The sequence below is a fragment of the Sinocyclocheilus grahami genome, unplaced genomic scaffold, assembly GCF_001515645.1.
Source record: "Sinocyclocheilus grahami isolate Dianchi unplaced genomic scaffold, SAMN03320097.WGS_v1.1 scaffold237.1, whole genome shotgun sequence".
Classification (NCBI taxonomy): Eukaryota; Metazoa; Chordata; class Actinopteri; order Cypriniformes; family Cyprinidae; genus Sinocyclocheilus; species Sinocyclocheilus grahami.
Genome location: NW_015505416.1, coordinates 758217 through 786056, shown reverse-complemented (window position 1 = coordinate 786056; position 27840 = coordinate 758217). Strand labels below are relative to the sequence as shown.

The 27840-nt window shown below is 36.2% G+C and overlaps 1 protein-coding gene and 1 pseudogene across 1 annotated transcript in view; both read left to right on the top strand.

Moving 5' to 3' along the window:
- The first annotated feature begins 757 nt into the window (after positions 1-757).
- On the top strand, positions 758-5166 carry LOC107597811 (methyltransferase-like protein 13; annotated as a pseudogene).
- An 852-nt stretch (positions 5167-6018) lies between these two features.
- The window catches only part of LOC107597810 (dynamin-3-like), a gene marked incomplete at its 3' end in the record, with an annotated part of 50422 nt that continues 28600 nt past the window's right edge, over positions 6019-27840 (top strand). The window contains exons 1-13 of the mRNA XM_016289000.1: positions 6019-6287; positions 6513-6735; positions 15505-15578; positions 17638-17787; positions 17989-18149; positions 18284-18426; positions 18638-18773; positions 18879-18946; positions 19517-19655; positions 21760-21846; positions 22005-22075; positions 22172-22223; positions 24073-24102. Of these exons, the coding sequence (XP_016144486.1) occupies positions 6575-6735; positions 15505-15578; positions 17638-17787; positions 17989-18149; positions 18284-18426; positions 18638-18773; positions 18879-18946; positions 19517-19655; positions 21760-21846; positions 22005-22075; positions 22172-22223; positions 24073-24102 (1272 nt within the window). The remainder of the gene's footprint in view (positions 6288-6512; positions 6736-15504; positions 15579-17637; positions 17788-17988; positions 18150-18283; positions 18427-18637; positions 18774-18878; positions 18947-19516; positions 19656-21759; positions 21847-22004; positions 22076-22171; positions 22224-24072; positions 24103-27840) is intronic.

Sequence of the window (27840 nt, the reverse complement as noted above, 5' to 3'; positions counted from 1 at the left end):
GAGTGGTACGGAGACTACAACTCCCTCTGCGGTGTACTGCATAAATACTTTAAACCTCGTGATAAGGTAACGAAGACATCGTAAGCACCAAATCAGCATAATAGAAGGATCCTGCGACACTGAAGACTGGAGTAATGATGCTGAAGATTCAGCTTTGCATCACAGGAATACATCACATTAAAAAATATAAACGTGTTGTTTTAAATTGTAATGATGTGTCACAGTTTCATCTTCTTCTTCTTCTTTTTTTTTACTGTATTTTCTTTTTATTATGAAATACCACCCCGAAACTTTTGAACGTTTAAAAAATGTATATAATGCCATAATATCAAACATGACTTTTTTTCTTCTTCTTTGGAACAAAAAAGAATTGAGAAATTTTGAAGAACTTTGAATCGATCTGTTCTTTTTCACACTTGCAAATGATGTAAATGTTATTAAATATATAAAATTACAGGCCTCTCTCATCTTTTTAAGTGGGAGAACTTGCACAATTGGTGGCTGACTAAATACTTTTTTTCCCCCACTGTGTATATACAGTATATATATATAAACACACATACATTTTATATATATTTTCATTTAGCAGACGCTTTTATCCAAAGCGACTTACAATTGGGGGATACATAAAGCGATTCTTCTTAAAGAGGCAAACAGACACAGGAAGTGGTTGTATGTGTTCTTTGAAGATCAGCTGGTATATATATATATATATATATATATATATATACTTTTTTTCATTAATATATTTTTATTTTTAGTTCCTCAGGGCTGTGAGTCTGATTGGTTATATGGCTCTGCTGAAGGTCGGACTCAATTAGCATCCAGTGCAAAATTCAGACGCCTGGTCATTGTGGCAATGCATCGAGATCAGGAGTATATGAGAGCATGCAGGCTGTCCAATCAGAGCTCTCTCCAGTGGTGATGGAACTCGCTCCTCCTGGAATGCCAGCCAATCAGCAGGTGCACAAGAATAAAATGCATCTGTATTGCGCTTTATATTGTCCTCATTCCTCACTCATGCACTCTCTCACATTTTCTCTGGTATAGGTGCCGTTCCTGTCTGTGGGAGGAGATCTGGGGTGGAGGGAAGTCATCGGACGAGGGGTCAGTGCTTTGACTGGAGAGTATTCTGTGGAGGATGTGAGCGGAGAGGATGGTCACCTCTATCGCAGGCTCATCTGACTGTGGTCTGCCGCCACAGGTGTGGTACCGCTGTGCTTGAATTCTGAAATGTTTATAGAACAACTGGAGATTTATTTCAGTGTTTGGTCTCTTTTGCTAGCTTCTTCTGCTCATAAAAAGAAGAAGAAAAAATCCAAACCGTCTGTTTCTGAAGTCCCTGCTTTAACAGATGCTAAAGATCGCATTGCGGACAGAGGTTTTCTCTGCTGTACACACCATGAAGTCATGGTGGCGGGTTTAGCCATGCTAGGAATGGATGCAATCAATAATAAAGGTAAGTGTGGTAACATTAAAAAGTTTAGTGAAAGTTTAGAAATGTTACATTCGAAAGCAGTGGTATCGTTGAACTTTTTTTAATTAAAGGTGTTAATTATGAGGTGTGTATTTAAAGTACTATAGCCATATCCTGGCTAAATATGCATACAACAATATAAGCCTTGCTTGACGTATACATTACTGTTCAAAAGTTTGAGGTCGATAAGATTTTTTGAAAGAAGACGGTAAAAACAGAAATATTTTGTACTGCTATGCCAATTAAAAAAATTACTCTTTTAAATTTTAATATATTTTAAAATGTACTTTTTTTATTGCCTGTTAGGGCAAAATGCTGCTTAATATTTTTCTGGAAACCATGATACATTTTTTTTCAAGATTATGTGATGTATAGAAAATTAAAAAGCATAACATTTATTTAAAATAGAAATATTTTGTGACACTATTTATGTCATTTTTTATTTAATTTGTCCTTCCTGAATAAAAATATTAATTTATTTCCATAACTAAATAAATAAGGTGAATGACCCCAAACTTTTTAATGGCTATGTAACAAATTAATTAATAATATTACAACTATTCATTTAAGAGTGTATATACTGTGGCTCTTTTGAGCAACCTGTATCGTGTTTGCAGTTCTGTTTGCAATTCTGCTGCTACTAGTACAACAGAAATTAAAGAAAAAATAGTTCACACCCCCAAAAATGAGGTTGTAATTACAGTATTTTTTTCATGGAACACAGAAGTATCGTTATGCAGCTTTTGTCCTACAACATCAGTTCATAGTGACCAGGGGCTGTCCAAAAACATCTAAAATAAATAACATCCTCATAAAGGTTTGTAGTGTGTGTGTTATATTGCAGAGTATGATAGCTTTGTGTATGGAACGGACAGAAAATTTTGACCTTCCCTAAATCTTGCGTCTAGCCTGTAGAGCTGCACGATTAATCACCCATGCAATCTTATTCCTAAATAATAATGATGTCTATGAACCCCTTGACAAGTACGATCACAACAGAACAATCAAATCTGCATTCATGCTGCCGGTGACCCAGAGAGAACAGTTGTCATGTTTAGGTATGAAACAGCTTCACAGATAGTTAAACCACACAGTATTATTTCTGTGTTACAAAAAGCCCAATTATCACAGAAGGACTGTGATCATTATTTTTAGTTTGGATAAAAACACTGGTAGTTCTACGGTAGTGATCAAAATAAAGTAAATTAATCACCTTTTAAACAGTGACTTCAAATAAAGAGTGTATCAATGTTTCGTTACGCCAGTAGGTGGCGACAAGTGACTGAATTTTTTTTTAAATTTGTAATTGAATAGTTTTTTTTGTTCAAAAAAGCTGATTCATTCAAGTTAGGTCTTTATGAATAAGTCATTGACTCTGTTTTAAACAAAAAAATCATGATTCTGCATTTATCCAGAATTGTGCAGCTCTACTAGCACGTATCCAGAATTGTCTAAATGGCCTATTCCTTATTCAAAGAAGTGCATGAATCATATGGACCACTGTTATGGTGTTGAATGTCAGTTCTCCTCAACGATTTGCATAATTCACAAAAACACATGTCTGTCACATGTTCTCCAACAGATCACCCAATGTCTGTGTTACTGGTGGGACTGGGTAGCGGTGGTTTACCCCAGTTTGTGCATGACTTTGTGCCGTTTGCACGGGTTGAGGTGGTTGAACTGGACCCAGCTGTGCTGGAAGTGGCTCAGTCCTGGTTTGGATTTCAGACTGACGAGAGACTGAAAGTTATACTTGGAGATGGACTGGAGCACATCAAAACTCTGGAGAGTAAGGGTGAGAGGACATCTAGATTTAGTCATTCTAAACCTTTTTGACTACAAGGCCTCCTGTTATCCATAACAATAGTCGAAGACCCCATGCCTTTTCCATTTGTTTGCGATTTACTGGAGAAGGATAACATTTTTTACAAATCAGTTTTGCTCTCAATTTCAACAATTTTAGAGCTTGGCATAACTAAATGTATATCCGTTGAAAAACAGCCTATGCTGTTTATTGTGTGAGATTTTATTAATTTACATGACTTTGCCAGCCTGAAAATACATTTTTAAAATTGACCTCATATATCCAGATTTTCCGCAAAAAAAAAAATGTTGTTGAGGAAGTTAATTACAATAAATATCGACATAATTTGTGTTGTTGTTTTTAGCTCATTAACATTTCTTTTGTCTTATTTGAAATCATTTTAAGTCATCTGGAGGTTTGCTGATTTTGCTGATGCCCTTTGGTTAAAAAATAACTGATCTACTGTAGACTCATCAGGTTTTCTTAAAATAAAAAAAAAGTTAGCGAGTGCTTTAATGTCATAAAAAATGAGACAACATAATTGATCCGTGTACAAATAATGTATACTGTAGATTTCAATAGTTTAGCAAATCAAAATATAAATAATCTGCATTCATCTACATGATGATGATGATTTGTTATGCTTCTTGGTGCGTGGGAGAATCATGATATCTATTGGTCATGTTTTATGTGGAAGAGATTGCATTACAGACTGCATTGCACCAGATAGCCTATTCTTTCTCTACTATATTATCTATTATGTTACTATATCTACTATATTATTTTTTCTGCACTTATATAGGAGGACATTCTTTTGATGTCATCATGTTTGACGTTGACAGCAAAGACACGACCCTGGGCATGAGCTGCCCTCCATCTGCCTTTGTAGAAACATCACTTCTGAAGAAGGTTTACAGCTTATTAACCCCTCGAGGCAAGCACTTAGTGTTGTATGATCAGTTTCAGACATCTGGCTTTTTTTCCCCCCATGATCACTCTTCTTTTCTTTCCCCCACAGGACTGTTCATGTTGAACCTAGTGTGTCGTGACTCGGCTCTCAGGAAGTCAGTTCTCAAACGTGTTCAAGTCGTGTTCCCGTGTGTGTTCTCTCGTAGAATCGAGGGTGAAGTCAATGAGGTGCTGCTGTGCTGCAGAAGTGCAGGAGAGGGACACAAACCTCACAGCATTCCACAAACGTTACAGCAGACAGCAAGAGACCTACAGAAGACACTACGTGCCAACACCCAGACTGCACCATGTGTGCCTCAAATAGACATTACTGCAATGCTGAATGACCTGAAAGTGATCTAAAGATTGAGAAAAGGTTGGAGCGAAAACTAAAAATAATAATGTGACAAATGTGCATCATATTCAAGGTTAAGAAATTAACTTAGCTGTAATCGTATGTTGCCAGACCTTTGACGAAATGGCATACAGCCTGGTCCATATTTCAGCTTATTCTGGAAACAACAAAACAAAACATCTACTTAGAAGGGAAGGGATCGTCTGACTGATATTTAAAGCAACCATCACAGTTTGTTTAGACATTGCGTAGCATTTAGGGAAAATTCCATCTGAAATAAATGAAACCCTTCTTTTATAGCCCATTTTCAAATGTTTAAACATATATTGTGTATATATGAAAAATATAACAACCTTTATCATTGAAGATCTATATCTAAATGGAAAGACCATCAATAGACATTTAAAGACTCAAATTATTATCAATACAACATGCAAAACCATCGCACTTCATAGGACAAATAATAGGGACTACACTTTATGTTCAGATGAAAATAAGACTCCCTGCTAGGGTCAGTACACTGAAACGAATTTGGAGGTGAGACCGTTTTCACTCAGAAATTGCTGATAAATTTACAAATAATTACAAAGAAACAGCAAATAACATTACATTTTGAGGTAAAAAGACTGAAATACTAATTTCTTGTCAAATAATATTTTCGTAAAAACTCCAATAATGTTTGTTTTATTGACAACTTAAAAAGATCAGTTTTAGAGTGCATATCATACATGTATTTAAATTAAATATCTTTTTCTTTTGAGAAGTGTTATATATCAGTTATGTTCAGGTAATGGTAGGTTTTAGGAATTCTTTACTCACTGACACAAATATAAATGAAGTGTTCTGTTGTAAAGGGAAATGCACTGTAGAATGCATACAGAAGCAAACTATCTGGCAACCCTGTAATGGCTGTGCAGTGTTATTTTTACTGGATGAGTCTATTGTACTGAAATGAGGGTGGATGTACCCTACAGTGTCATGCACTGAGGGGGGGGGAGCCATAAAAACAAACTAAATGATAAACATATAGCAGCAGGCTACTACCTTGATGTACATAACTATCCTAGTTTGCTTTTAAAGTATGGAAACAATTCTAATATAAACAATTCTCTTATATATATATATATATATATATATATATATATATATATATATATATAATGTAGCTTTGTTTGCCACTTCGGTTTTTTTTTTTCTTTGGTGCTAATATCCTTCTGTGCTTTTGTTCTTAACTTAAAAGTCCTACAGAACGCTAATTTAATTTATATTGATGTAATTTCATAACATCACTGTGTGAATACATACATACATACATTTGTGTGCACTAAATAAGAATAAAAAAAAGCAAATTTTTAATAGGACCAAATGTGTACCTCCAGATTCTTATGAGAGGAGTGGCGTCTGCACGCGCAGGCGCACTCAGCGAGCGGACAGTTGGCTGTCAGGTTACAACCACAAGTTGAGTTCAGCACAAACGAGTGGCCAAAAAAACAGTCGACTTCCACTGGAGATAGGTCGTGTGGTTTCTTTATATGTCGCCTTGTAAGTGTGTTTCTTTCGGTTCTTCGTGTATAGAATATAGGCTGTGTGCTCTTAAGTTCAGTCACTGCTGCTCACCACAGAGTCCCGTACACGGGCGCCGTTAACGTTACTCTCAGCTGCCGCGCCTGTCGGGACCAAACGCTCGGAAGAACTCATTTCAGGTAATTAAACTGCCTGTGATTTACAAACGTTACTGGTTAGTATGTTCTTTACGTATACTTTGTAAAGAAAAATAAAAAAAAACGTTGTATTTTTAAGGTACGCAATATTATTTTAGTGGTGCATTAAATTTTTTTTATTAAAATAGTATGTCTGTGGGGGTGGGGGGACTTTATTATTTGAAGTTGGCATGTCTCTCTCAATTTTAATATATTTTTTTAATATAGCGAAGGAGAATTGTCCGCTGAGCCCGGCGGCTCGCGCGCCGCATCCTCGCGGCTCCGTAACCATGGGCAACCGGGGGATGGAGGAGCTCATTTCGCTGGTGAACCGCCTGCAGGACGCCTTCAGTGCCATCGGGCAGACCTGCGACCTGGACCTGCCGCAGATCGCGGTGGTCGGGGGTCAGAGCGCAGGCAAAAGCTCTGTCCTGGAAAATTTCGTGGGCAGGTATGGCACCATCATAACTGCGCGCTACAGTTGTTCATTATAATTAATAGTTCAGTTCAACATACCAGAGATTTGCGAAGATGTTATTAATGTCATGAGTATTGGTCAAACCATGTGTTTTTAATAACAGGACAATATCAGTAGCCTAGCTGATTGGTAGATATCAGTGACTGAAGGCTAATGTCAAAATTCTATCAAAAGAGGAGGGGAAAAAACCATGTGGACATAGTTATTGGCTGATAGCAAAAATGGACTGATTAATCAGCTAGTGATGTTCAGTTGAGTCACTTTTCTGCAGAGGCACTGAACTGTATCGCTGAAGCAGGTGCAGATGGTCTCATCTGTAGTCAGGAGCAGTCACTACCCCTTCCTCCATCTGTCTAATGGCCTGCCAAGCCAATGTCCGTCACCCATGCAGAATCTAAAGATTGTCTTCATTTTCTCTGGACTATACGGATCATTAAAACAAGCTGGCAACTAATTTTTTTTAAGAATTCATTTTTTTTCTTTATCTGATCGGTCCCTTAATAGATGTGACCGATTTTCCCATGATTTATATTTGTTAAGGGAAGCCATTTCAAATGTCACTGTCAAAAGGCCATTTCAAAATAGCCTCATGTACCATGGAAGCGTCTGCAACTTTCTGAACTCAAAACATGTGGTCATAAAATCATTAAAAAATGGACTGTTTTTGGCAAATACACTTTATACTAACAGTAAACTTTATACTAACTGTATACTAACAGTATAAGTTCTCAAAGTAAGTGTTAAATTAAAATACATACACACACACACACACATATATATATATATATATATATATATATATATATATATATATATATATATACTCACTTTATATTAGTGGTCTTTATACTATGTACTTATGTTAAAAATAATAATAAAAAATAAATAATTGATAGGTATTTGTTTGGTAGTATGGTTAGGTTTAAAGTGCCCCTATTATGCCATTTTTAAGGTTCCTAATATAGTTTTGGGAGTCTCCTACAACAGGTTTACATGCAATGCAAGATCAAAAAGCACTTTCGTTTTCTCATAATATACATTTAATTTCACCTATTGGTCAGATGGCCTAGTCCTTTGTGATTGGTCTACCACATACAGCGCATGCTATAGTGTTTGAGGGCGGGTCAAGTTGTTTGCGGGCGGACAAAGTAGAACATAGGCGGGCATTATGCAAATGTGTTACCCCGTGACGTATATCCGTCATGCAATTGAGACTTGAATTACTGACGAGTCGTTTAGGCTGTTCAGAGTCATATAAATAAATGTATTTATTGTGTACTGTCAGCTTCACAACTTTGCAGATCGTTTACATTCACAGACAGCTACATTACACACTGCATGAAAGGTCATATTTGAAAATGCATAATATATGGGTACTTTAAGAGTGGGTTAAGGTGTAGGGGTATGGTCAACAGTGTAATTATAGGCAAATACAGAGATTAATTAGATGTAATTACATAAAGGTGTTTTTGAATATACAACATGTTTTGAAACATGTACACTATAAGTGCATTGTATCATTTGATCAATTTTAATGTAAGTACATAGTAGTTAAAGTACATAGTAGTTTATACTGTTAAACAACACAGTATAAATATATATATATATATATATATATATTCCCCAAAAACACAATAAAGGATCATGTGACTGCTGAAATACTGCTTTGCCATCACAGGAATAAATTATATTTTAAAATATATTAAAATAGAAAACAATTTAAATTGTAATAATATTTCACAGTGTTACTATTTTGCTGTATTTTTGATAACATAAATTTAGCTTTAGTAATCATAAGAGACTTACTTCAAAAACATAAAACAAAATCTTGCTGATGCCAAACTTTTAAAGTTTTACATTGTATGTCCCCTTTAGGAGTCCCTGTTAAGGCACAGTAAGTCTTTAATAATCCTTTTTTTTTTTTTGCGCAAGAGGAGCCCACAGGATCTTCTCTTTGAAGGCTGATTTCCGTATGGAAAGACTGGGCCTGTCCAACAGGAAGCATTGATTGTTACTGAAAGCTATTGTTTGCTCAGTGTATATCAGTTTGGTGAGCTGAAGTGAAGTGGATATCGCCTGCTTAACATAAGTGTGTCTGACTGAGAACAAGCTGCTTGTGTATCTGAGAGGGAGGCATTCAAGCGCTCTGACTATCTTCATAAAATCTCGGTCAGTGTGCTGAGGCAATATGCTCTCAGGCAGTTATTGGAGACTCAGTTTACTTTTTTTGATAGACAGATTGTGATTTTTTTATATTCTTTCATTATAATATTCTTTATAGCTTATTGTATAGAATATTTTGTGTTGACCAAAGAATTTGAAGTTCTCTTGGAGCAGTCACATATACTGTTTGTAAAAATTCTGTCATCCCTTGAACAAACTAAGTAGTCTTGCACATGCAGTACTATTTATCTCTGAAGCTATACTAAATTATGATGATGATGATGGCTACACACTTGATGACACATAATGACAACTATAACCCGTGTGTCATTTGCATTATGCTACAGTTGGTAATGTAAACAGCCACAAATATGTGGAATTATACAAATGTCAAAACATTTTGAACCTAGAGCACTTTGTGAGGAAAAGCAAGGTGTCACCACAGATTTAGAGTGTGTTCACACTTTGATTCTTTTTTTTTTTTTGGTTTGGACCAAAAAAGGATCTACCAAACATCCAAAACTGGGCTAAATGTGCTCATTGTATGTTGTGTGTAAATATGGTGGCATTTTTTATCAGTTGAGAACTCACAAGAGCTTATAAAATGCATAAAGGAGCCAAAACAGCACCAGGAACACCTCAGTTGCACACACAAGCAAAGCTCTCCTGCAAGGAGATGGGGTTTTGATCCCTAGTGCTGAACTGTAATGGGCAACATAGCTCCTATGAGGAGAAGAGAATGATTTTGGTTCATTTAGATGTCTTTGGTCTGTTGCGTTCATATTTTAGTTTAACTGCACCAGAGTTTGTAATGGTGGGTCTCAGTGTGCTTGTTTGGTGCTCCCCAGGTTTAAATGGCAGCGTTCACACATGTTCAGATGGACCACACTAACAGAATAATCAAAACAGAGTCTGCTTTAATCAAGCCAAACCTGCCAAGTGTGAACACACCCTTAAAGTGCAGTGTGTTTATCACGCTATCAGGCATAAACTTGAGCTTCCGGTCAAAATGACAGACTTTAGTGACGTATGCCAGATCTCTCTAATCATTTAGTTTGTTTGAATCCCGCCCCTCTGCAATCAACAGCAAGTTCATTTTCATTTTTGAGTGCAATGCCCACATCTCAAAATTCAATCAAAATCTTATGGATAGAACCAAGTCCCTGTCCTACTTTTTTTTTCTTTTCTTTTTCAAAAATCAGTTGCACTCGGATATACGTCACAATAACGAAGAAAATACCTGTTGCTGCAATAGATCTCCTATGGCTAGATTTTCTAGATATGGCTTACAGGCAAACATTCTCAGCTTAAATTGATTATGAGTCCGGCATCTGACTCTGAAAGAGAAGTAAGTGTAGTGCTGGACTCATATAACTCAGGACGAGGAATTCCTAAATTTCCTAAATTAAGTGATATCTGGAGAATGAAAATTCTCAACTTATCCTAATTTTACTCAATATGTACGTTTCCTGCATAGAACACAAAAGGAGTTAGCTAGCAGAATGTTATGGTTGCTCTTTCCTGTCCATATACATTTATATATACAAGAATAAAGTGACTTAAATTGCATTGAAGGTATACATTTTTTCAGGTTACACATTGTCCCATGACCTTGGCATTTCTAGTGTTTGAGCTACCGAAATGCAATAAAAGCACAATTTACATTTATGAATTTGGCAGATATTTTAAAAATATATTTCAATCAGTTCTTGGATTCCCTGGGAATCAAACCCATGACCTTTGCTAGTGTCATGCTGTACAATTTGAGCAATGCTTGAGCAGTGCTATATTCTGTCAAATTAAGCCATACGATAGGAGGACCAATCCAAAATGTAAGTTGCTATTGATTGGAGTGCCATCGCTCACTTGTCACACTTCAGAACACCTTACCAAATAATATAATTTTTACAGTCTGCTTCTATATTTTTTATTATCAGTTGCTCAACTGAAAAACTCTTCTGACTGAAAGTGGTACAGTCTAGCAGGTGGTTTTGTTTCCTTCGGATGAAATAATGGTGGAATGAAGTGGAATCATTTATGCAACAGAATGAACTTCCGTTGTGCAGTCATATGATGGCCTACTTAGAGTTCATGCACAGGAAATAATGAGTACACGTATCCATAGCAATGAGTTATATATGAATGGAGGAGAGCAGTGCACCCTCAGCCATCTGTTATCTCAGTATCACTACCAGTCAGTGGAACACCAGAGATGCCTGGAGAAATGGGTTAGTGAAATGAAAGAGGGAGTATAGTGCTTGGGTTTAGAAGAATAAGTAGTTGATTTTTACATGACCACACTCTTAAAAATAAAGGTGCTTCACGATGCCATAGAAGAACCTTTTTGTCTAAATGGTTCCATAAAGAACCTTTAACATCTGAAGAACCTTTCTGTTTCACAAATGGTTCTTTGTGGCTTATAAAAAGGTAAGAAATAGATGGTTCTTTATAGAACCTTTGACTGAATGGTTCTTTGTGGAACCAAAAATGGTTCTTCTATGGCATCGCTTGAAGAACCTTTTGAAGCACCTTTATTTTTAAGAGTGCAGTAGAAGACATCTCAAAATGAAGACATCAAATTTAGCTGATGGGTTTGGAATCTTTCTTTTGAGGAACTTCCCAGCTTCTCACTCTGGTTTACATTACATTTTCATTTATAAATTTAGAAGACATTTTATTCAAAGTGACTTACAAATGAGGAACGCTACAACACAAGCAATTCTTCCAAAGGAGAACATAAGAGTAATGTAAGAAGTGGAGCAATATGAAGTTTAGAATAGCTGAAGAGAATACCAAAATTATTGAAGGGATATATCACTCTTAAAATGAATATTCTGTCATCACTTACTCACCCTCGTGTCTTCCATTCCACCAAAATGTTTGACACAAATAAAAAAGTTCATCAAGAAATCGTAAAAGTAATCCATATGAATTAAGTGGTTTAATCCAAGTCTCCTGATGAGACACGATCACTTTATATGATACACAGATTTAATTGAGGCTTTTAGTCACATATAAACAGTGACCAATGCACATACATCAAACAAGATCAACGGCAGCTCAACCGTATTTGCATGAGGTGCAAGAACAAAGCTCACTGGTTCTTGCAAAAGCTTCAAGTGCTTGTGTGACACGTGAGAATAAACAATACTGGTTCTCAAGCCATCAAGAAAGCACATTTCATCTTATGTTTTGAGTGTCAAGGTTTTGGTGGAATGGACTGTCAATGGTGGCATAGAAATCTCTCAATGCAATTAAAAAATATCATTATTTGTGTTTAAATCAAAGATGATTTAAAGTATTTTGGTTTGGAGTGACACGAGTATGCGTAAATGATGACATAATTTTCATTTTGGGGTAAACTAAACCTTTAATTAAAAATAATTCAACTGAAAATGAAATTCTGCAGTTATTTACTGACCTTCATCTCAGTGGCCAGGGGCTGTCAAGCTTAAACAACAACAAAAAACACCAGAAAAGTGAAAGCATGAAAACCAATGGCATTTGGTTCTGTAGACTAATTTTATGGTGATTTGTTTTTGCCTTTTTTTTGGAGCTTAAAGGGTTAGTTCACCCAAAAATGAAGATTAGCCCATAAATTACTCACCCTCAATGCATCCTAGGTGTATATGACTTTCTTCTTTCAGATGAATCCAGTCGAAGTTATATAAAAAATTGTCTTTGATCTTTCAAGCTGTTTCATGGCACTCTTCGGGGCATTGCTTCAGTCCAAAAGAAGTGAAATAAAAAGCGCCCATCCATAAAAAAATGTCTCACACGGCTCTGGGGGGTGAACAAAGGCCTCCTGTAGCGAATCGATGCGTTTTTTGTAAGAAAAATATCCATATTCAAAACGTAATAATCACTTTTTTTAATCATCACACGGAAGCAGCTCCAGGCGGATGACGTATGAGTTCAGCGTTGCGAATGCACCGGTGAGTCTAGTGAAAACCAACGTTTGTTAACAGGAGCAAAGGAAGCCAAGTTTCCTTACTTCAGCAAAGGAAAACCAGTCTCCTCTTGTCTTATATTGAAATCCTCCAACATTCTTCTTTACAAATCCTCGTTTTGTACTTCTAATTCATGATCGTTGTTTTGGTTTGATCTCTCCGCTGCATTTCCGCGTTCGTCACTTCTGAGTGGCGCATGCGCAAAGCCAAACTTATACATCATCCGCCCAGAACTGTTTCCGTTTACAACAGTGAGCGCAAACTAGATTAAATTGATTTATTACGTTTTAAATTTGGTTATTTTTTCTTACAAAAACGCATCGATTCGCTACAGGAGGACTTTGTTCACCCCCCAGAGCCGTGTGAGACACTTTTTTTATGGATGGGTGCTTTTTATTTCACTTCTTTTGGACTAATGCATGCAACACCCACTGAGTGCCATGAAACAGCTTGAAAGATCAAAGACAATTTTTTATATAACTCCGACTGGATTCGTCTGAAAGAAGAAAGTCATACACACCTAGGACGCATTGAGGGTGAGTAATTTATGGGCTAATTTTCATTTTTGGGTGAACTAACCCTTTAACCGCCACAGGTCACTGTATGCTTTTATATTATGGAAAAGAGCTGGGTGAGCATTCTTCTAAAGATCAACAAAATGATTCATGAGGGCAAGTAAATGATGACTGAATGTTACTTTTTGCTTGAACTACTTGATTATTTCTTAAACTGTTTATTTTAATCTTGAAATTCTCAGTTAAACACCCGCTGAAATGTGTAAACATTCATACTATGTTACACACAGGCAGTGCTCAATTCTGCATTACATGTCTGTTTACTACAGTAATGCATGCTGGGTACTGGGGGAGGGACAGGATGAAATAAGCGGATAGTGAAGAAGAAAGGAAAGAGAAGGGGGAGAATATGAGGTTGGAGCATCTGAGTCAAGAGGGGCTTTGTTGAGGGGGTTAGAAAGTGGAGGTCAAGGGAAAGTATTGGAAATGACTGCAGATGTAAAGGACATTGTTGAAGAAGAGTGAGCCACACAGATGACTCACTGCCTGGGTTCAAGCTAAATACCACAGGCTGGTTTGCTAGTTCATATATAGTAGTTTCTTGGCTAATATACAGATGACTTACCCACTCTACAAGCTTAAGATATTTTCACATTTATTCTACAACATAAAATACATCAGTAATACCCCCTTGTGATTTTTAAAAAAAGCTTTTACTAGTTTTGAAAAAAGGCAGTTGCTAACAAGTGGCCAAATGGAGCTACAGAGGTTATCATCACACCGAACAGGTAAACTACTCACTAGTCCGCTTTTATAGCCTCATTATTTTTATAATATGCTCTTGCAAACTATTCTAAAATGTTTTTAAAGAGTTTTTAAGAGTTGTTGGAAGTTTTAGTGACACTGAAGTCATTCAACTATGGTGTCGTTCATTTATAGCCTATGTTTATATTTTTACTTTTACTAATTGTATTTAGACTTCAAAATTCGTAAAAGTTGTTTAAACGTAACGATTATCATGATGAACAAAACTTGTAAGAATCATAAACGTTTGTTGGTCTCGGAGCTTATTTTCTGCAATCATCGAAAAGCCAGAGGAAAAATTGTATTGGATTTTTGTTGAGTGAAACAGGGTGATGCAACTTCCGGGTTGACCTACAAAATACATCATCACTGCAGCACTTTATTACCATGGATGGTTTTACCTGCATCCTGCCCCTCTCCCTGAATGCCTTTAACTAGGTCTAATCCAGTGGGACTTCCCCTCTATTTTGGGCAGTAGTTCTGTTTTAGATCTGCGCACACCCAATTTCCACGATCATCTTTATCATCCATTGTGACTTCATCTCAAGCCTGGGATTTATCAGACCAAATGGAAAACACATTTGTCCATGGAAAAGTCTAACTTTTCCCATTATTGTATTTTTGCCTCTTTCAAAATATATTGGATAAAGAACAAAAATCTAAGACAAACAGGCACCATTGAATCAACCAGAAGCTAACAATTAGAGCTATGATTGTGTTTACACTTTGGTGTAATCAACCTAGAATTGGTTTATTTAGAGATATCTCTGCACTTCAAACAGGGGTAGGGAGTATTTTAACATCACCCGTAAAGAATATCAGTGATCTAGCTGCAGTTCCTCTACTGGACTGTTTTATTTATAAACTGTACTCATGTCCTCTGCACATACATGGTGAAAATGAACTGGTTCTGGATTATGAATTCACTACTTTATGATTATGTAAAGCTAGATTGTCTCACAACTCATTTGTAAATGTACAGGCCAGTACAAGTTGTGTGTAAACGTGCCATAAATATCAGAGTATGAGGGTCATGAAGGGTGGGACGAGGTTTATGGTTTCACTGTAAGACTGGACTCGTCCAAGTATGCAGTGACAGTCTCTGGCACTGTGCCTCAGACAGGGATAGTGTCAGTGTATCATGTGAGGCAAGTTTTATGTGTAGGTTTTTATTTATTTATTTTTTATATATTTGTTTATTTTGCTAGAAGAAGAGTTTTACTTTGGCATGCATAAGGATTCGTCTGCCTATTGTATGTTTTTTTCTTATGTGTAATTTCTTCGACATGATGGTCATGCTGTCCTTTCAGAGATTTCCTACCAAGAGGCTCAGGAATTGTTACAAGGAGACCGCTTGTCCTTCAACTCATCAGTTCAACTTCAGGTGATACACACAAACACATATATTTTAGTTGTAGTACTCAATTAGAGATCAGGTAACAAATCACTGACTATGTGTTCGGAATAGCTTGATATAATTGGATATATGTATAAAAAAAATTATTTTCACCATTTTTGAAACACAAAATTGGATTAAAAATATTTTAAAAAAATGATTCCACTCTCTGAATTGAATATACCACTTAATGATTTCATGTGACAACAGTGCAGAATACTACTTTTTGGTTGGGCTTTTACTACAGACCTAGACAAAATATAACAACCAACAAACAATCCAAAATTGAAAACACAATAAAAACACACACATTCAACAAATAACCAATTAACCCTCTGGCCCTCTTCGGTCATTTTTGGCCAAAATCTTAGCTTCATCGGAATGAGATGACACTTGGTGACTTTTGTCACATTAGCAATATGAACACACAAAAAAATCATAGACATGATGTCAAAAAAAAACAAAACATGCTTGACTTCTTCGCGGTCAAAAATGACCGACATAGGAAATTAATGGGAAATACGAAAACATTTTCATTTCTGTTCTGAAGTTTTATTAACATTTATTGAATTACATTGAATAAAATATAAATTAATTGCAAAATGTTTGTATAAAGTGTTTTTAATTATCACTATCCATTCCTTATTTTGTTCGATTTTTTAATTATCAAATACCGAGTAACAAAAATGCTTTCTATGTGTTCCCTTTCTAACAAGATTTTAATGTTTGACTGTAATCATAATGTAAAACCTGATACTTATCTAACCAAAAATATCTAAACCTTGACAAAAAGTAGTCTTTTAGAATGTCTAGATATATATCTAAATGCAAAACCTAAAAAAATGAAGAAATTATGTCTAAAAAACAACGGGAATCCAAAAGCCTCTGTATATATCTATATAGGGTGCTAATACAAGAGGTTACGCAACATTACACAAGTTTTTATTTTTTAATGCCTCCAGATGGCTCAAAACAATGGATTTTAAATGCCTTCACTCTATTTTAATGTGAAATATTGCATTTATTAAAAAATAGTAAAGAAATTTAAAATATATATTAATTCTAATGGAGAAAGTAACTCATTAAAATGGTATAAATATTGCATAGTATCATAAAATTCTCTCAAAATCATAAATAATAATCAAAAATATTATTGAACAAAAAATATATTACATTGATTTTCCTGGAAAAAAAATAGTTAAATTTCAAGGCTTCGGTCACTTTTGATCGCGAAGGAGGCAAGTGTGACTCCTAAACGAAGAGGGCCAGAGGGTTAACCAATTATGTAAACCCTAAATAAAATAATGATCACAAAGCCAGTTAAAAGCTACATTCATTTTATTCCATTTCAGGCTTTTAAATTATTTTGTTAAATCAGTCCATAACTCCTTTTACTGAAAATGATGACTGGCCAAAAGCTGGTCCACATCTTATTATGTTTTTACACTTCTCTTTTTACTATGATAATTAATACATAATTATTATTTAAAAAAAGACAAAAATATATATATATTTACAATAATGCCATGTCATTGACTTCTATCCATTATACTCAAAACCTGTTTATATAGAGACACTGTTGGTGTAGTAACAGATTGAGGAGTCTGTCTCCAAATAGTCACAAAATACGAAAAGAAAAAAAACACCTTGCATACCTAGACATCTTGTCTTCTTTAATGGATATATAAGGACTAATCATATAAAAAGTTGGTAATCCAATGTTACACATAAAACTTTAAAATCATTAACTTTTTCTATTTGATTTTAGTCAATCAAGTCCCTTTTGGTAATACTATTTAATAATATTGCACAGGTTAGTTTTATAAACCAACTAACTCATCCGATATCATGTGGCATATGGATTATGTACACTGAACACTAGAGGCCAGTGTCTCCTGTGTTAAGATTAGAATCAGTCAGTGTATGGAGAGTGGAGAATTGTCAGATCTTTGAAATTCATGAATTACAAACTGTTGAGCTGTCAGTTCCCCTAAGGCGCTATCATCTTCTGCTCTCTCTAATTCATACTTTCCATTCTCCATCGCAGAGCATGCCGAGTTTCTGCACTGTAAAGGAAAGAAGTTTACAGACTTTGATGATGTCCGACGGGAGATCGAAGCAGAGACAGACAGAGTCACGGGAACAAATAAGGGCATATCCTCCATTCCCATCAACCTTCGTATCTGCTCTCCAAATGGTACTGCATCCTAGTTAAATGTCATGGTACTTGTAAATTGGCTGGTAATGCCAAAGAAATATTTAAAAATATTAAAGCAACTATGTAAGATTGTACACCCTACTTCTAATAAGGCTTCATTATAAAACAAAGAATATATCTGAATAAAGATAAATTTTCCCCTCTACTCTATTTATTTCTGTCTCCCTGTTGTGACTACAGGTTATGTTGGTGTGGTAAACCGTAGTCAGAAGGACATTGAGGGAAAAAAGGACATCAGTGCAGCTCTGGCTGCAGAAAAACGGTTCTTCAAGTCACATCCTGCATATAGACATATGGCAGACTGCATGGGCACGCTGTACTTACAGAGGCTCCTAAACCAGGTGACAAGAGAATGATACTACACAGAATATGTCTGAAATACATAGTAGTGCAAAGATTAACAATGGAAAATTGTACTTTGAATCGTATTTCTTCCCTTTTTTTTAAATTCCTAAACCCCTCTTCATCTCCCTAGCAACTTACCAACCACATTCGTGACACATTACCAGCACTACGCAGTAGACTACAGGGTCAGCTTCTGTCACTGGATAAAGAGGCAGAGGAGTACAAGTGTTTGAACCCAGATGACCCCTCGCGAAAGACCAAGGCCTTAATGCAGTGGGTTCACACACATATAAACTCATTCTAATTCAGAGAGTAAATAAACATGCAAAAAAACACAAACAAACATGGACACAAACACGCTAGTCTTTACCTTAGTGCAATAAACAAGACCTTTGTTTACAGCCTAAACAACAAACACATTGCAGATAAGATCAGAACTGAAGATGCCACACACACAAACACATAATGTTGCTTTGTTGTCCAGGCTGATACAGCACTTTGGGCTAGATTTTGAGAAGCGGATCGAGGGATCTGGGGATCAGGTGGACACAGTGGAGCTTTCAGGAGGAGCCAAAATCAACCGCATCTTTCATGAACGTTTTCCCTTTGAGCTGGTTAAGGTGATTTGTTAAAGATGAATTGATCATTGTTATTTACTTAAATGCCATTCAGAGCTTGGAAATCAGAGCTAATGCTGATTTCCTGTTCACATTCTGCTACATCAGATGGAGTTCGATGAGAAAGAATTACGAAGGGAGATCAGTTACGCCATTAAAAATATCCATGGCATCAGGTACATGTCACAAATATTTATCAGCTGATTTAAAATGGCACTCAGTCACTTTCTGTTTTCACTGTGTTGGCCGTTATGGCAGTCGTCTTAAAAAGAAGTTCACCCAAAAATGAAAATTCTACTCATCCTCAAGTTGTTCCAAACCTGTATGAATTTCTTTCACTGTTGAATACAAAAGAAGATATTTTGAAGAATATTGGTAAGCAAACAGTTGACGGTAGCCATTGAAATCCGAAGTATGGAAAAAAATACTATGGAAGTCAGTGGTTACCTTCAACTGTTTGGTTACCAACGTTCTTCAAAATATCTTCTTTTGAGTTCGGCGAAAGAAAGAAACACATACAGGTGGAAGAAGAGAGTAAATTATGATAGATTTATTAAATTTTTTGGGTGAACTATGCCTTTAAACTGTTTGCCAATCTTATAAGAAAATACCATTTATATTTTCATACAGAGAGCTTCTCTGTATGTCTTCCTCTACTTCGTCTTCTCTTTCTTTTTACTACAAAAAATATTCAGCTTACAGGTTAACTGCCTGTACTTCATTTTCTCTCTGCTCTTGCTGTCCAGGACAGGCCTGTTCACACCCGATATGGCCTTTGAAGCCATAGTGAAGAAGCAGATTGTGAAGCTTAAAGTGCCGTGTCTCAAGTGTGTAGACATGGTGATTCAGGAGCTCATCAACACAGTACAACAGTGTACCAACAAGGTACAACATCCTCTTAACCATCCTTTTATGAGTGAATGGACATACATAGACATACATCAAAGTCAAAGAGCATAATATAATGCTAAAAAAAAGTATATAATATGTTTTCTTTAAAGTCGATGTGATCTTATTTTACTTTAAAAGTTAGCTAAAACAATCTTTAAATAGCATTTTGGCTATTGGTTAACATTTTCCAATAGTTTGCACAACCCAAGTGATATCAGGGGGAAAGGAAAGTCATTAAAAGTTATTACATTTTGATAAAAGATCACCAAGACAAAATAGTTTAAATCTAGTGCTTTTTTGACCCATTTAAATTAGACTTAAATACATCTTATACGTAATTTCATAATTCCATTTTCTTTTAAATATAGTTAAACTATACTGCCAAATGCACTGAAGCATTTATGGTTAACTAAAATATACTTTACTGTTTTTGTTTATTGTAATTTCTGTTGTAATTATGCATTTATAATGATGAAGTTGCAATGTAGTACATTTAAAATATATTAACTTTAAATGTAATATTGAATAACACACTGCAGTTAAAACTATAATCAAGTACTTTACATGTGTTTAAGTATGTTAGTCAACACATCAAAATGAGTGTACCTTAAAGCACAACAAAAGATTATTAAAACATAGGCCTGGTTTCACAGACAGGGCTTAGATTAAGCCATAGTGCAATTAGAACATTTAAGTCGTTTTTTTTAAAATGTCCTTTAGAAAAAAAAAACATTACTGATGTGCATAAAACAATCGCACTGACATATTTTAAGATATGTTAAAACAGCTTAGACATTGCACTTTAGTCTGGGACTAGGTTTAAGCCTCATCTGTGAAACTGGGGGATAATGATTTAAAATGTACTTTAAAGTAAGTGTACTTAAATGTAAGAAACATAGTCATAAAAGTGTAATAACCTTTTATTTCATTAATATTACATTATCTTACATTATCAGTTTTTAAACAAACACTTTAAAAGGGACATTGGATGCCCATTTTCCACAAGTCAGTATATGATTCTTTAGGGTCTTCATGAAATGTCTGTAACATACTTTGGTTAAAATTCCTCAATGGTTGTGTAAAACAACACCCTTTTTACCTTGTCAAAAACAGCTCTGATCACAGCGACCCGTTTCCGTGCATGTCTCTTTAAACAATAATGAGCTCTGCTCACCCTGCCCCTCTCTTCCGTGGAAGAGGAAATAATCATAAGAAATATAAAGTGTGGGACTTACTTCTTCTGGAGGTGCAGCTGGATCATGGACAGTGGTTACTGATCCATCCTTGAGTGTTAACTTTTTAGCAAAACCTGCCTTGAATTGTCCCTCGTTCAGAAAGCAGTATGGAGTAAAATGATTTGCGCAAACATAGACGCATTTAGGTAGAATGGGAGGCGCATTCCCTTAAAAAACAAAAATAATCCACTGCGTCTTCAGTGCTCAGATGTCAGGAGTAAATGATGACTGCTATGTTCATTATTACATCCAGGGGTAGTCGTGGCCTAATGGTAAGAGAGTCGGACTCGTAACCCAAAGGTTGTGGGTTTGAGTCTCGTACCGGCAGGGATTGTAGGTGGGGGGAGTGAATGTACAGCGCTCTCTCCCACCTTCAATACCACGACTGAGGTGCCCTTGAGCAAGGCACCGAACCCCCAACTGCTCCCCGGGCGCCGCAGCATAAATGGCTGCCCACTGCTCCGGGTGTGTGTTCACTGCTGTGTGTGTGCACTTTGGATGGGTTAAATGCAGAGCACTAATTCACAGAGCCACATGTCACTTCACTTCAACAACAAAACACCTCAATCTCTTAGGAGCCATTCTTGTCAACACCTGCTCCGGTGTCGAAACAATGGCGGACCAAGTAAAAGTGAATTTTGCATCCGATGTCCCCTTTAAGTACTTTAGATACTACAAAATTTTAAGTACAATAATGCACATTCAAAACAATTAAGTGCACTTCTTTTTCAAGGCACAAAAGTAATTAAAAAGGGACAAAAAGACAAGGAACTTGAATTAAGAAAGTAATTTGGTAATGTTTTTATCACATTACTTATGTTATGTTTTTTTCTATTTGAACTTTTTTTTTTTTTGGTCCACAGTTAGAGTCCTTTCCAAAACTACGGGAGGAGACGGAGAGGATAGTGACCACACACATTCGGGAACGAGAGAGTCAAGCCAAAGACCAGGTCAGACCAACAGCTACACACAATCTTTCAAATGAATCGCTCTTTTTTTAGGGAGGGTTTAGTTATGGTTGAAAAGAACTTTATTAGCAGTTTGATTACAAATTATTGTTTTATGTTGTATCTTGTTGTGCATATTCATGTCTTTGTTCACTGAACAGGTTTTACTCTCACTAGAGATTCAGCTCTCTTACATCAACACAAACCATGAAGATTTTATTGGGTTTGCAAAGTAAGTTTTTAACAACAAATGAATGGCATAAATAAAACACGTTTAAGAAAATGAAATTTTTACACAATTTCCCCCCATTTACATATTTCCTTTCAGCGCTCAACAGAAAACAAATCAAACGAGTAAGAAGCCTTCAGCAGGGAACCAGGTGAGCCACAGTGTTTTATGAGCTGTTAATATGAACCTGGTATATATCAGAAAGCATCACCTAGCAAGTCTTTTCTGGAAAGAAGTCTCTTTTCTGCTCAAGCTCTCTTGCTCTTTTGGTCACCTGTCTCACATCAGATAATACATGGCTTATGTGTATCTCTAACATTTTTTCATATTAATCTTGCTCTTGATGACTTGCGTTTTCACTACAAGTGCTGTAAATTAATATTCATTATTTCTCTCTCTCTGATGGCTGTTTTTTGCCCCCATTCTATCGATTTTCAATGTTTAGCATTGGAGTTTGATCATTGTAACTGATGAAATGGGCTCTTAGCAATTATTAAAAGCCCTAAGCCTAGTAAGAGCTCAAAAATAGCTGCCCACTTTTATCTCCATTTGACTGTGCAGTTTTTGAGTGGCTTACAAATGTATTGCATTTCTTCTAATACATGACAAGCAAGAAAAGTTATTTTAAGGAGAATAATTTATTGAAGGTGGATGTGTAGCGCACACATGGCCGGCGCAAAGGGGGGGCATTCGCAGGCCTTGCTCCCCCTCAACCGAGTTTCTGTGCCCCCTTCCCCTCCTCTCTGCTGAATGTGATCGATTTCGATTCGATTTCGATTGCACGCGATTGCAGATTGCACGCTTCCCTCCAATGGAGGATCTGCATGGGGAAATCTTTGCCCTTACACAAAATTGCCAGTTGCATGGATTCCTTTCGAAATGACTGCTAAATAACGGTAAATGTTACCGCACCTTTAAAGCCCTAATTGTAGTGCTTCACAGGGTTTTGAAAGGTTTATATTAGGGGTGTCCATACCTTTTCCTGCAAGGCCACTATCCTGCAGAGTTTAGCTTCAACCCTGCTTAAACACAACTGATTCAGCTAATCAAGCTCTTCAGACTCACTAGAAATTTTCAGGCAAGTGTTTTGGAGCTGGTTGGAGCTAAATTCTGTAGGAGACTCTGAATGACATTTTATTTCCCTACTGCTGCATCGTTGAGGTGATCTTAATGGGTCTAAGGTCAAACATTTCAGTCTATTCTGTGTGAGTTGCTCTTTCCTAGCTTCAGTGTCCATTTTAAAGGAATTTTTCAGGTTCAGTCATTTAAACAATTCAAGCCTATTTGAATTAATCTCTAGGCACACTACCATTGAAATGTTTGGGGTGAGTAATTCTGAAAGAACTGTTAAATTGTAAGAATATTTCTTCTTCTTATTAGTAGTAGTAGTAGTAGTATTGTTTTTACCATATTTTAAAATCATTCTTACCAACCCACAACTTCTGAATGGTAGTGTATGTCAAAAAATGCATGTACTGTAATATACTGTACTATGCACTTATAATGGCAGTCTATAAAGCAACTGGAATGTTAAATGTTAAAATATACAGTTTCACAAACTCAATAAAAACCATTACTAAAATGAGGATTTAGATAGCCTTGCAACTCAGAAAAAAACATTTTTGCTTAATTTTAATTATACATGCATGACTGTAAACATGTTTTCTCTCTGTTTTTAAACATTGAGGGAGTGAAAATTATTTTTTAGTGGTAATAGAGCTGGACTAGTATTGAACCTGGAGCGCTCCTGAAATTGCTGATCTATGTTCATATCTCTTACACTGTGCACTGTGCTACATGTGTGCTGTTTGCTGTACATGTCTAATCTTTTCAATCTTCTATTGCTTAGAAAACGATTTAGTGTTTGTAGTGTTGGTGATATAGTAACATTTCACAAAGTTGAAGGAATAAATGTGGAGTGGCAGCGTGCCAGGAGAGATGCCCATGCTCACTCGTGCCTCCTTAATGGTTTTATTCTCTCCTCTCTGCTGATGTTTTAGGGTGCTGCCCCTCCTCCATCCAGTCAAATTGTACGAGTCCAGTGTCTGTAAGCCTTACCTACTGTCTACCAGCGTCACATAGTTTTTGTGCTTGTGTCTATGTATGTCAGAATGCCTTTATGCCTCTAAACACAGCGAAATCACATCTTCCTCTTTCCTGCTTTATTTTCCACCCTTTGTCTGGTGCTGCTGTCACATAAATCAAAGACATTCTGGGACTCAGAAATTCAGATTTTTATGACTCCTGCTAAAACTCTCCCTGAACGTTGTTGTACAGTGTTTTTCATGCACTACACTTCCCTAAAGACTACTCAAATCAGATGCACAACAGTCCAAAACATGACTCATTTGACCTTTGAACTCTTAGTCTGAATCCTGATTTGCCCAGCGGTGTTTTTTAAATAAAAAAAACTTAAAGAAAACCTAAACCATATCCTAAAACTTTACTCTGTTAATTACCTGCTTCATTTATCCTCCTGTTCATAAATTTGAATCACTGTACTTTAATTCTGTTCTTGAACCTCCTTATAGTTTGCAGCCATGTAAGTACATGAGTAAACAGAGTCGTGTGTATGTGGGCTCTAATGTTAAAGGGGTCATGAACTGCCCTTTTTTTATTATTTTGTACTTTTCTCTGAGGTCCACTTATAATGTTATAAGGATTTTTACATAAAAAACATCATAATTTAGAAGTAATAGGCTATTTACTGCCCTTTTTTCTCCTCATCAGAACGCTCTGTTTGAATTGGCGTGGTGGATTGTAGACTCGGAAGTAAACGCCCACTGCTATGAAGCTATGGCTAACAGTTGTATATGTTTGACAGCCTACATCCTTCACAGATGGACGCTGCTGTGATTTAGGTCAAAAACTCGGAAATACTCAGTACATATCAAACTGTCTGTAATAACAGACAAAGCAATAGTCACCACGTAATAAAAACAGTTACACACACTTGTGTGGTGCGACGTTACTGTCGGATCCAATATAGTCGGCACAGCATCGTCTTTTAGATTCAATCTCTCTGAAAATCCTGCATCGAATTGTGCTTTGTTTGTAACTGAATCCACGGTAAAATGAAGTAAACAAAGGACCAAGTTCTTACTGACGTGGTCTGGATCTTCATTAAAAATCTCTTCATTAAAAAGTTAATCCACTCTTTCCTAATGTTGGGATCAGAAGGAAGGCAATGCAAAGACTCTGTTTTTCCACAACTTGGAACTGCACGGCCTCTTGTTGTCTTTGGAGCCATCTTTATCGTTTGATTTCTGCATAGACATGCGTTTGTTGGCAGGGCTAAACAGGCAGTGATGTAGAAGCAGGTGTTGATCATCTTCTGCGGAGGCGGGGTTTAGCCACACTATTATGTCATAAAGTGGCACATTCCACAACCTGTCGTTTTGGCAGATTGGCTTCAATATAAGCTGTGTTTAGACTAACGAGAAAGTTTTGAGTTCTGAAACTCACAGGATGTTTTTAAAGTACAATGACCTCATATCTGTCAAAAGATCAAGGGAATTTTGATTTCTCAGTTCATGACCACTTTAAAAACAAGTTGGAATCTCAAACTTCTCTTTGATCATAGTCCATTTGGCCTGTGTGTGTTTGTGTATGCGTGAGTGTGTGTTCACAATTTCTGATTTTGAACAAAATGGTGCAAGGTGCAAACTTGAGGTTGGTACAGTCACAAAATAAAGCAAATGTTTTTGTGTTTATTGTTTTTTTGGCAGTTCGATTGGAACAGTAGGTGAATAAAAATGCATTGAAGAAGTTTTATTGTATATTATCAGAATATTGTATCCACTGACAATATGTATAATGGAGAAATTCATTATGGTTGTTTTCAGTTTCTGTTTCTTTTCTTCTTCTTTTTTTTTTACTTTTTAAGGTGAATGAATCCACGGTAAAATGAAGTAAACAAAGGACCAAGTTCTTACTGACGTGGTCTGGATCTTCATTAAAAATCTCTTCATTAAAAAGTTAATCCACTCTTTCCTAATGTTGGGATCAGAAGGAAGGCAATGCAAAGACTGTGTTTTTCCACAACTTGGAACTGCACGGCCTCTTGTTGTCTTTGGAGCCATCTTTATCGTTTGATTTCTGCATAGACATGCGTTTGTTGGCAGGGCTAAACAGGCAGTGATGTAGAAGCAGGTGTTGATCATCTTCTGCGGAGGCGGGGTTTAGCCACACTATTATGTCATAAAGTGGCACATTCCACAACCTGTCGTTTTGGCAGATTGGCTTCAATATAAGCTGTGTTTAGACTAACGAGAAAGTTTTGAGTTCTGAAACTCACAGGATGTTTTTAAAGTACAATGACCTCATATCTGTCAAAAGATCAAGGGAATTTTGATTTCTCAGTTCATGACCACTTTAAAAACAAGTTGGAATCTCAAACTTCTCTTTGATCATAGTCCATTTGGCCTGTGTGTGTTTGTGTATGCGTGAGTGTGTGTTCACAATTTCTGATTTTGAACAAAATGGTGCAAGGTGCAAACTTGAGGTTGGTACAGTCACAAAATAAAGCAAATGTTTTTGTGTTTATTGTTTTTTTGGCGGTTCGATTGGAACAGTAGGTGAATAAAAATGCATTGAAGAAGTTTTATTGTATATTATCAGAATATTGTATCCACTGACAATATGTATAATGGAGAAATTCATTATAGTTGTTTTCAGTTTCTGTTTCTTTTCTTCTTCTTTTTTTTTTACTTTTTAAGGTGAAATTAATCTGCAATTTTGAGAAGAAAAGTTCATTCTAATTGCTAAACAACAACTGTTTATAAAGTTGTTAAACTGAATGAATGACACAGAGGATAAAACTCTGTTTTGACAGTCATAATCAGCTTAAATCAGCCAGAAAATGACTCATGTTTCCTATGGGATGTTTTGGACCTTTCTCCCTCCTCTCTTTGCCATCGCGGCCTTCTGTTTCCTTGTCTTTCTTCACCCCCACCCTCTCATCCCTCCATTTATCCAAAGTCTACTAGCTTTTATTATTGCTTTAGTTCTATCTATACACACACACACACACACACACACACACTCACAGACACACACAGATATGGATATACACAGAATCTTAAACACACACAGACGCAGACACACTTACGCTTACCAGTCATCCTGACTGCCAAATGTATGTGACTATATAAGCAAACACTAATTTGAATGAATTCTGAAACTCGAAACCCCCTCAACACTTCAAATGGAGGAATTCGTATAAACACGAGTATATTTTTTTAAATGTCACACACCTTCAGGCTCAAAATATTCAGATGCAAAAGCATTTTAACTCTGAATTATAAACTCTATTGGTATTAAGATTAATATGTGTTTAAATGATTGGCTTCCTTTAAAATTAGCATTTAAATATTACTGGATTTAAGAGGTTGGCTAGCTTTAAAGTTCCTCATGTTCTGCAGAATCCATCATTGCAATCATTTCTTTTGAATATGAGCGTGTGCATGATCCCTCTGATTTTGCCTGGACTTTTCAATTCAAGAATTACATTTAAATTTGAAATTCAATTAAAAATATGAAAATTTGACTTCATATCACACTCTTTCCAATATGTCCATCTCTTTCCCTCTCTATCTTCTTTACTTTCTCTTCATTTCATTCTGTCTCTGTGGTTGGCAGTCTCACTGGGGCCATTCACATTCCTGGGTGGAAAATTGTAAGACTTTGTCCAAACACCATCCAGCCTCCTAGAGCCTGCCGAAAGAGAGACAGAAGAGAGGAGAGAGGAAGAGATACAGCCCCTCACT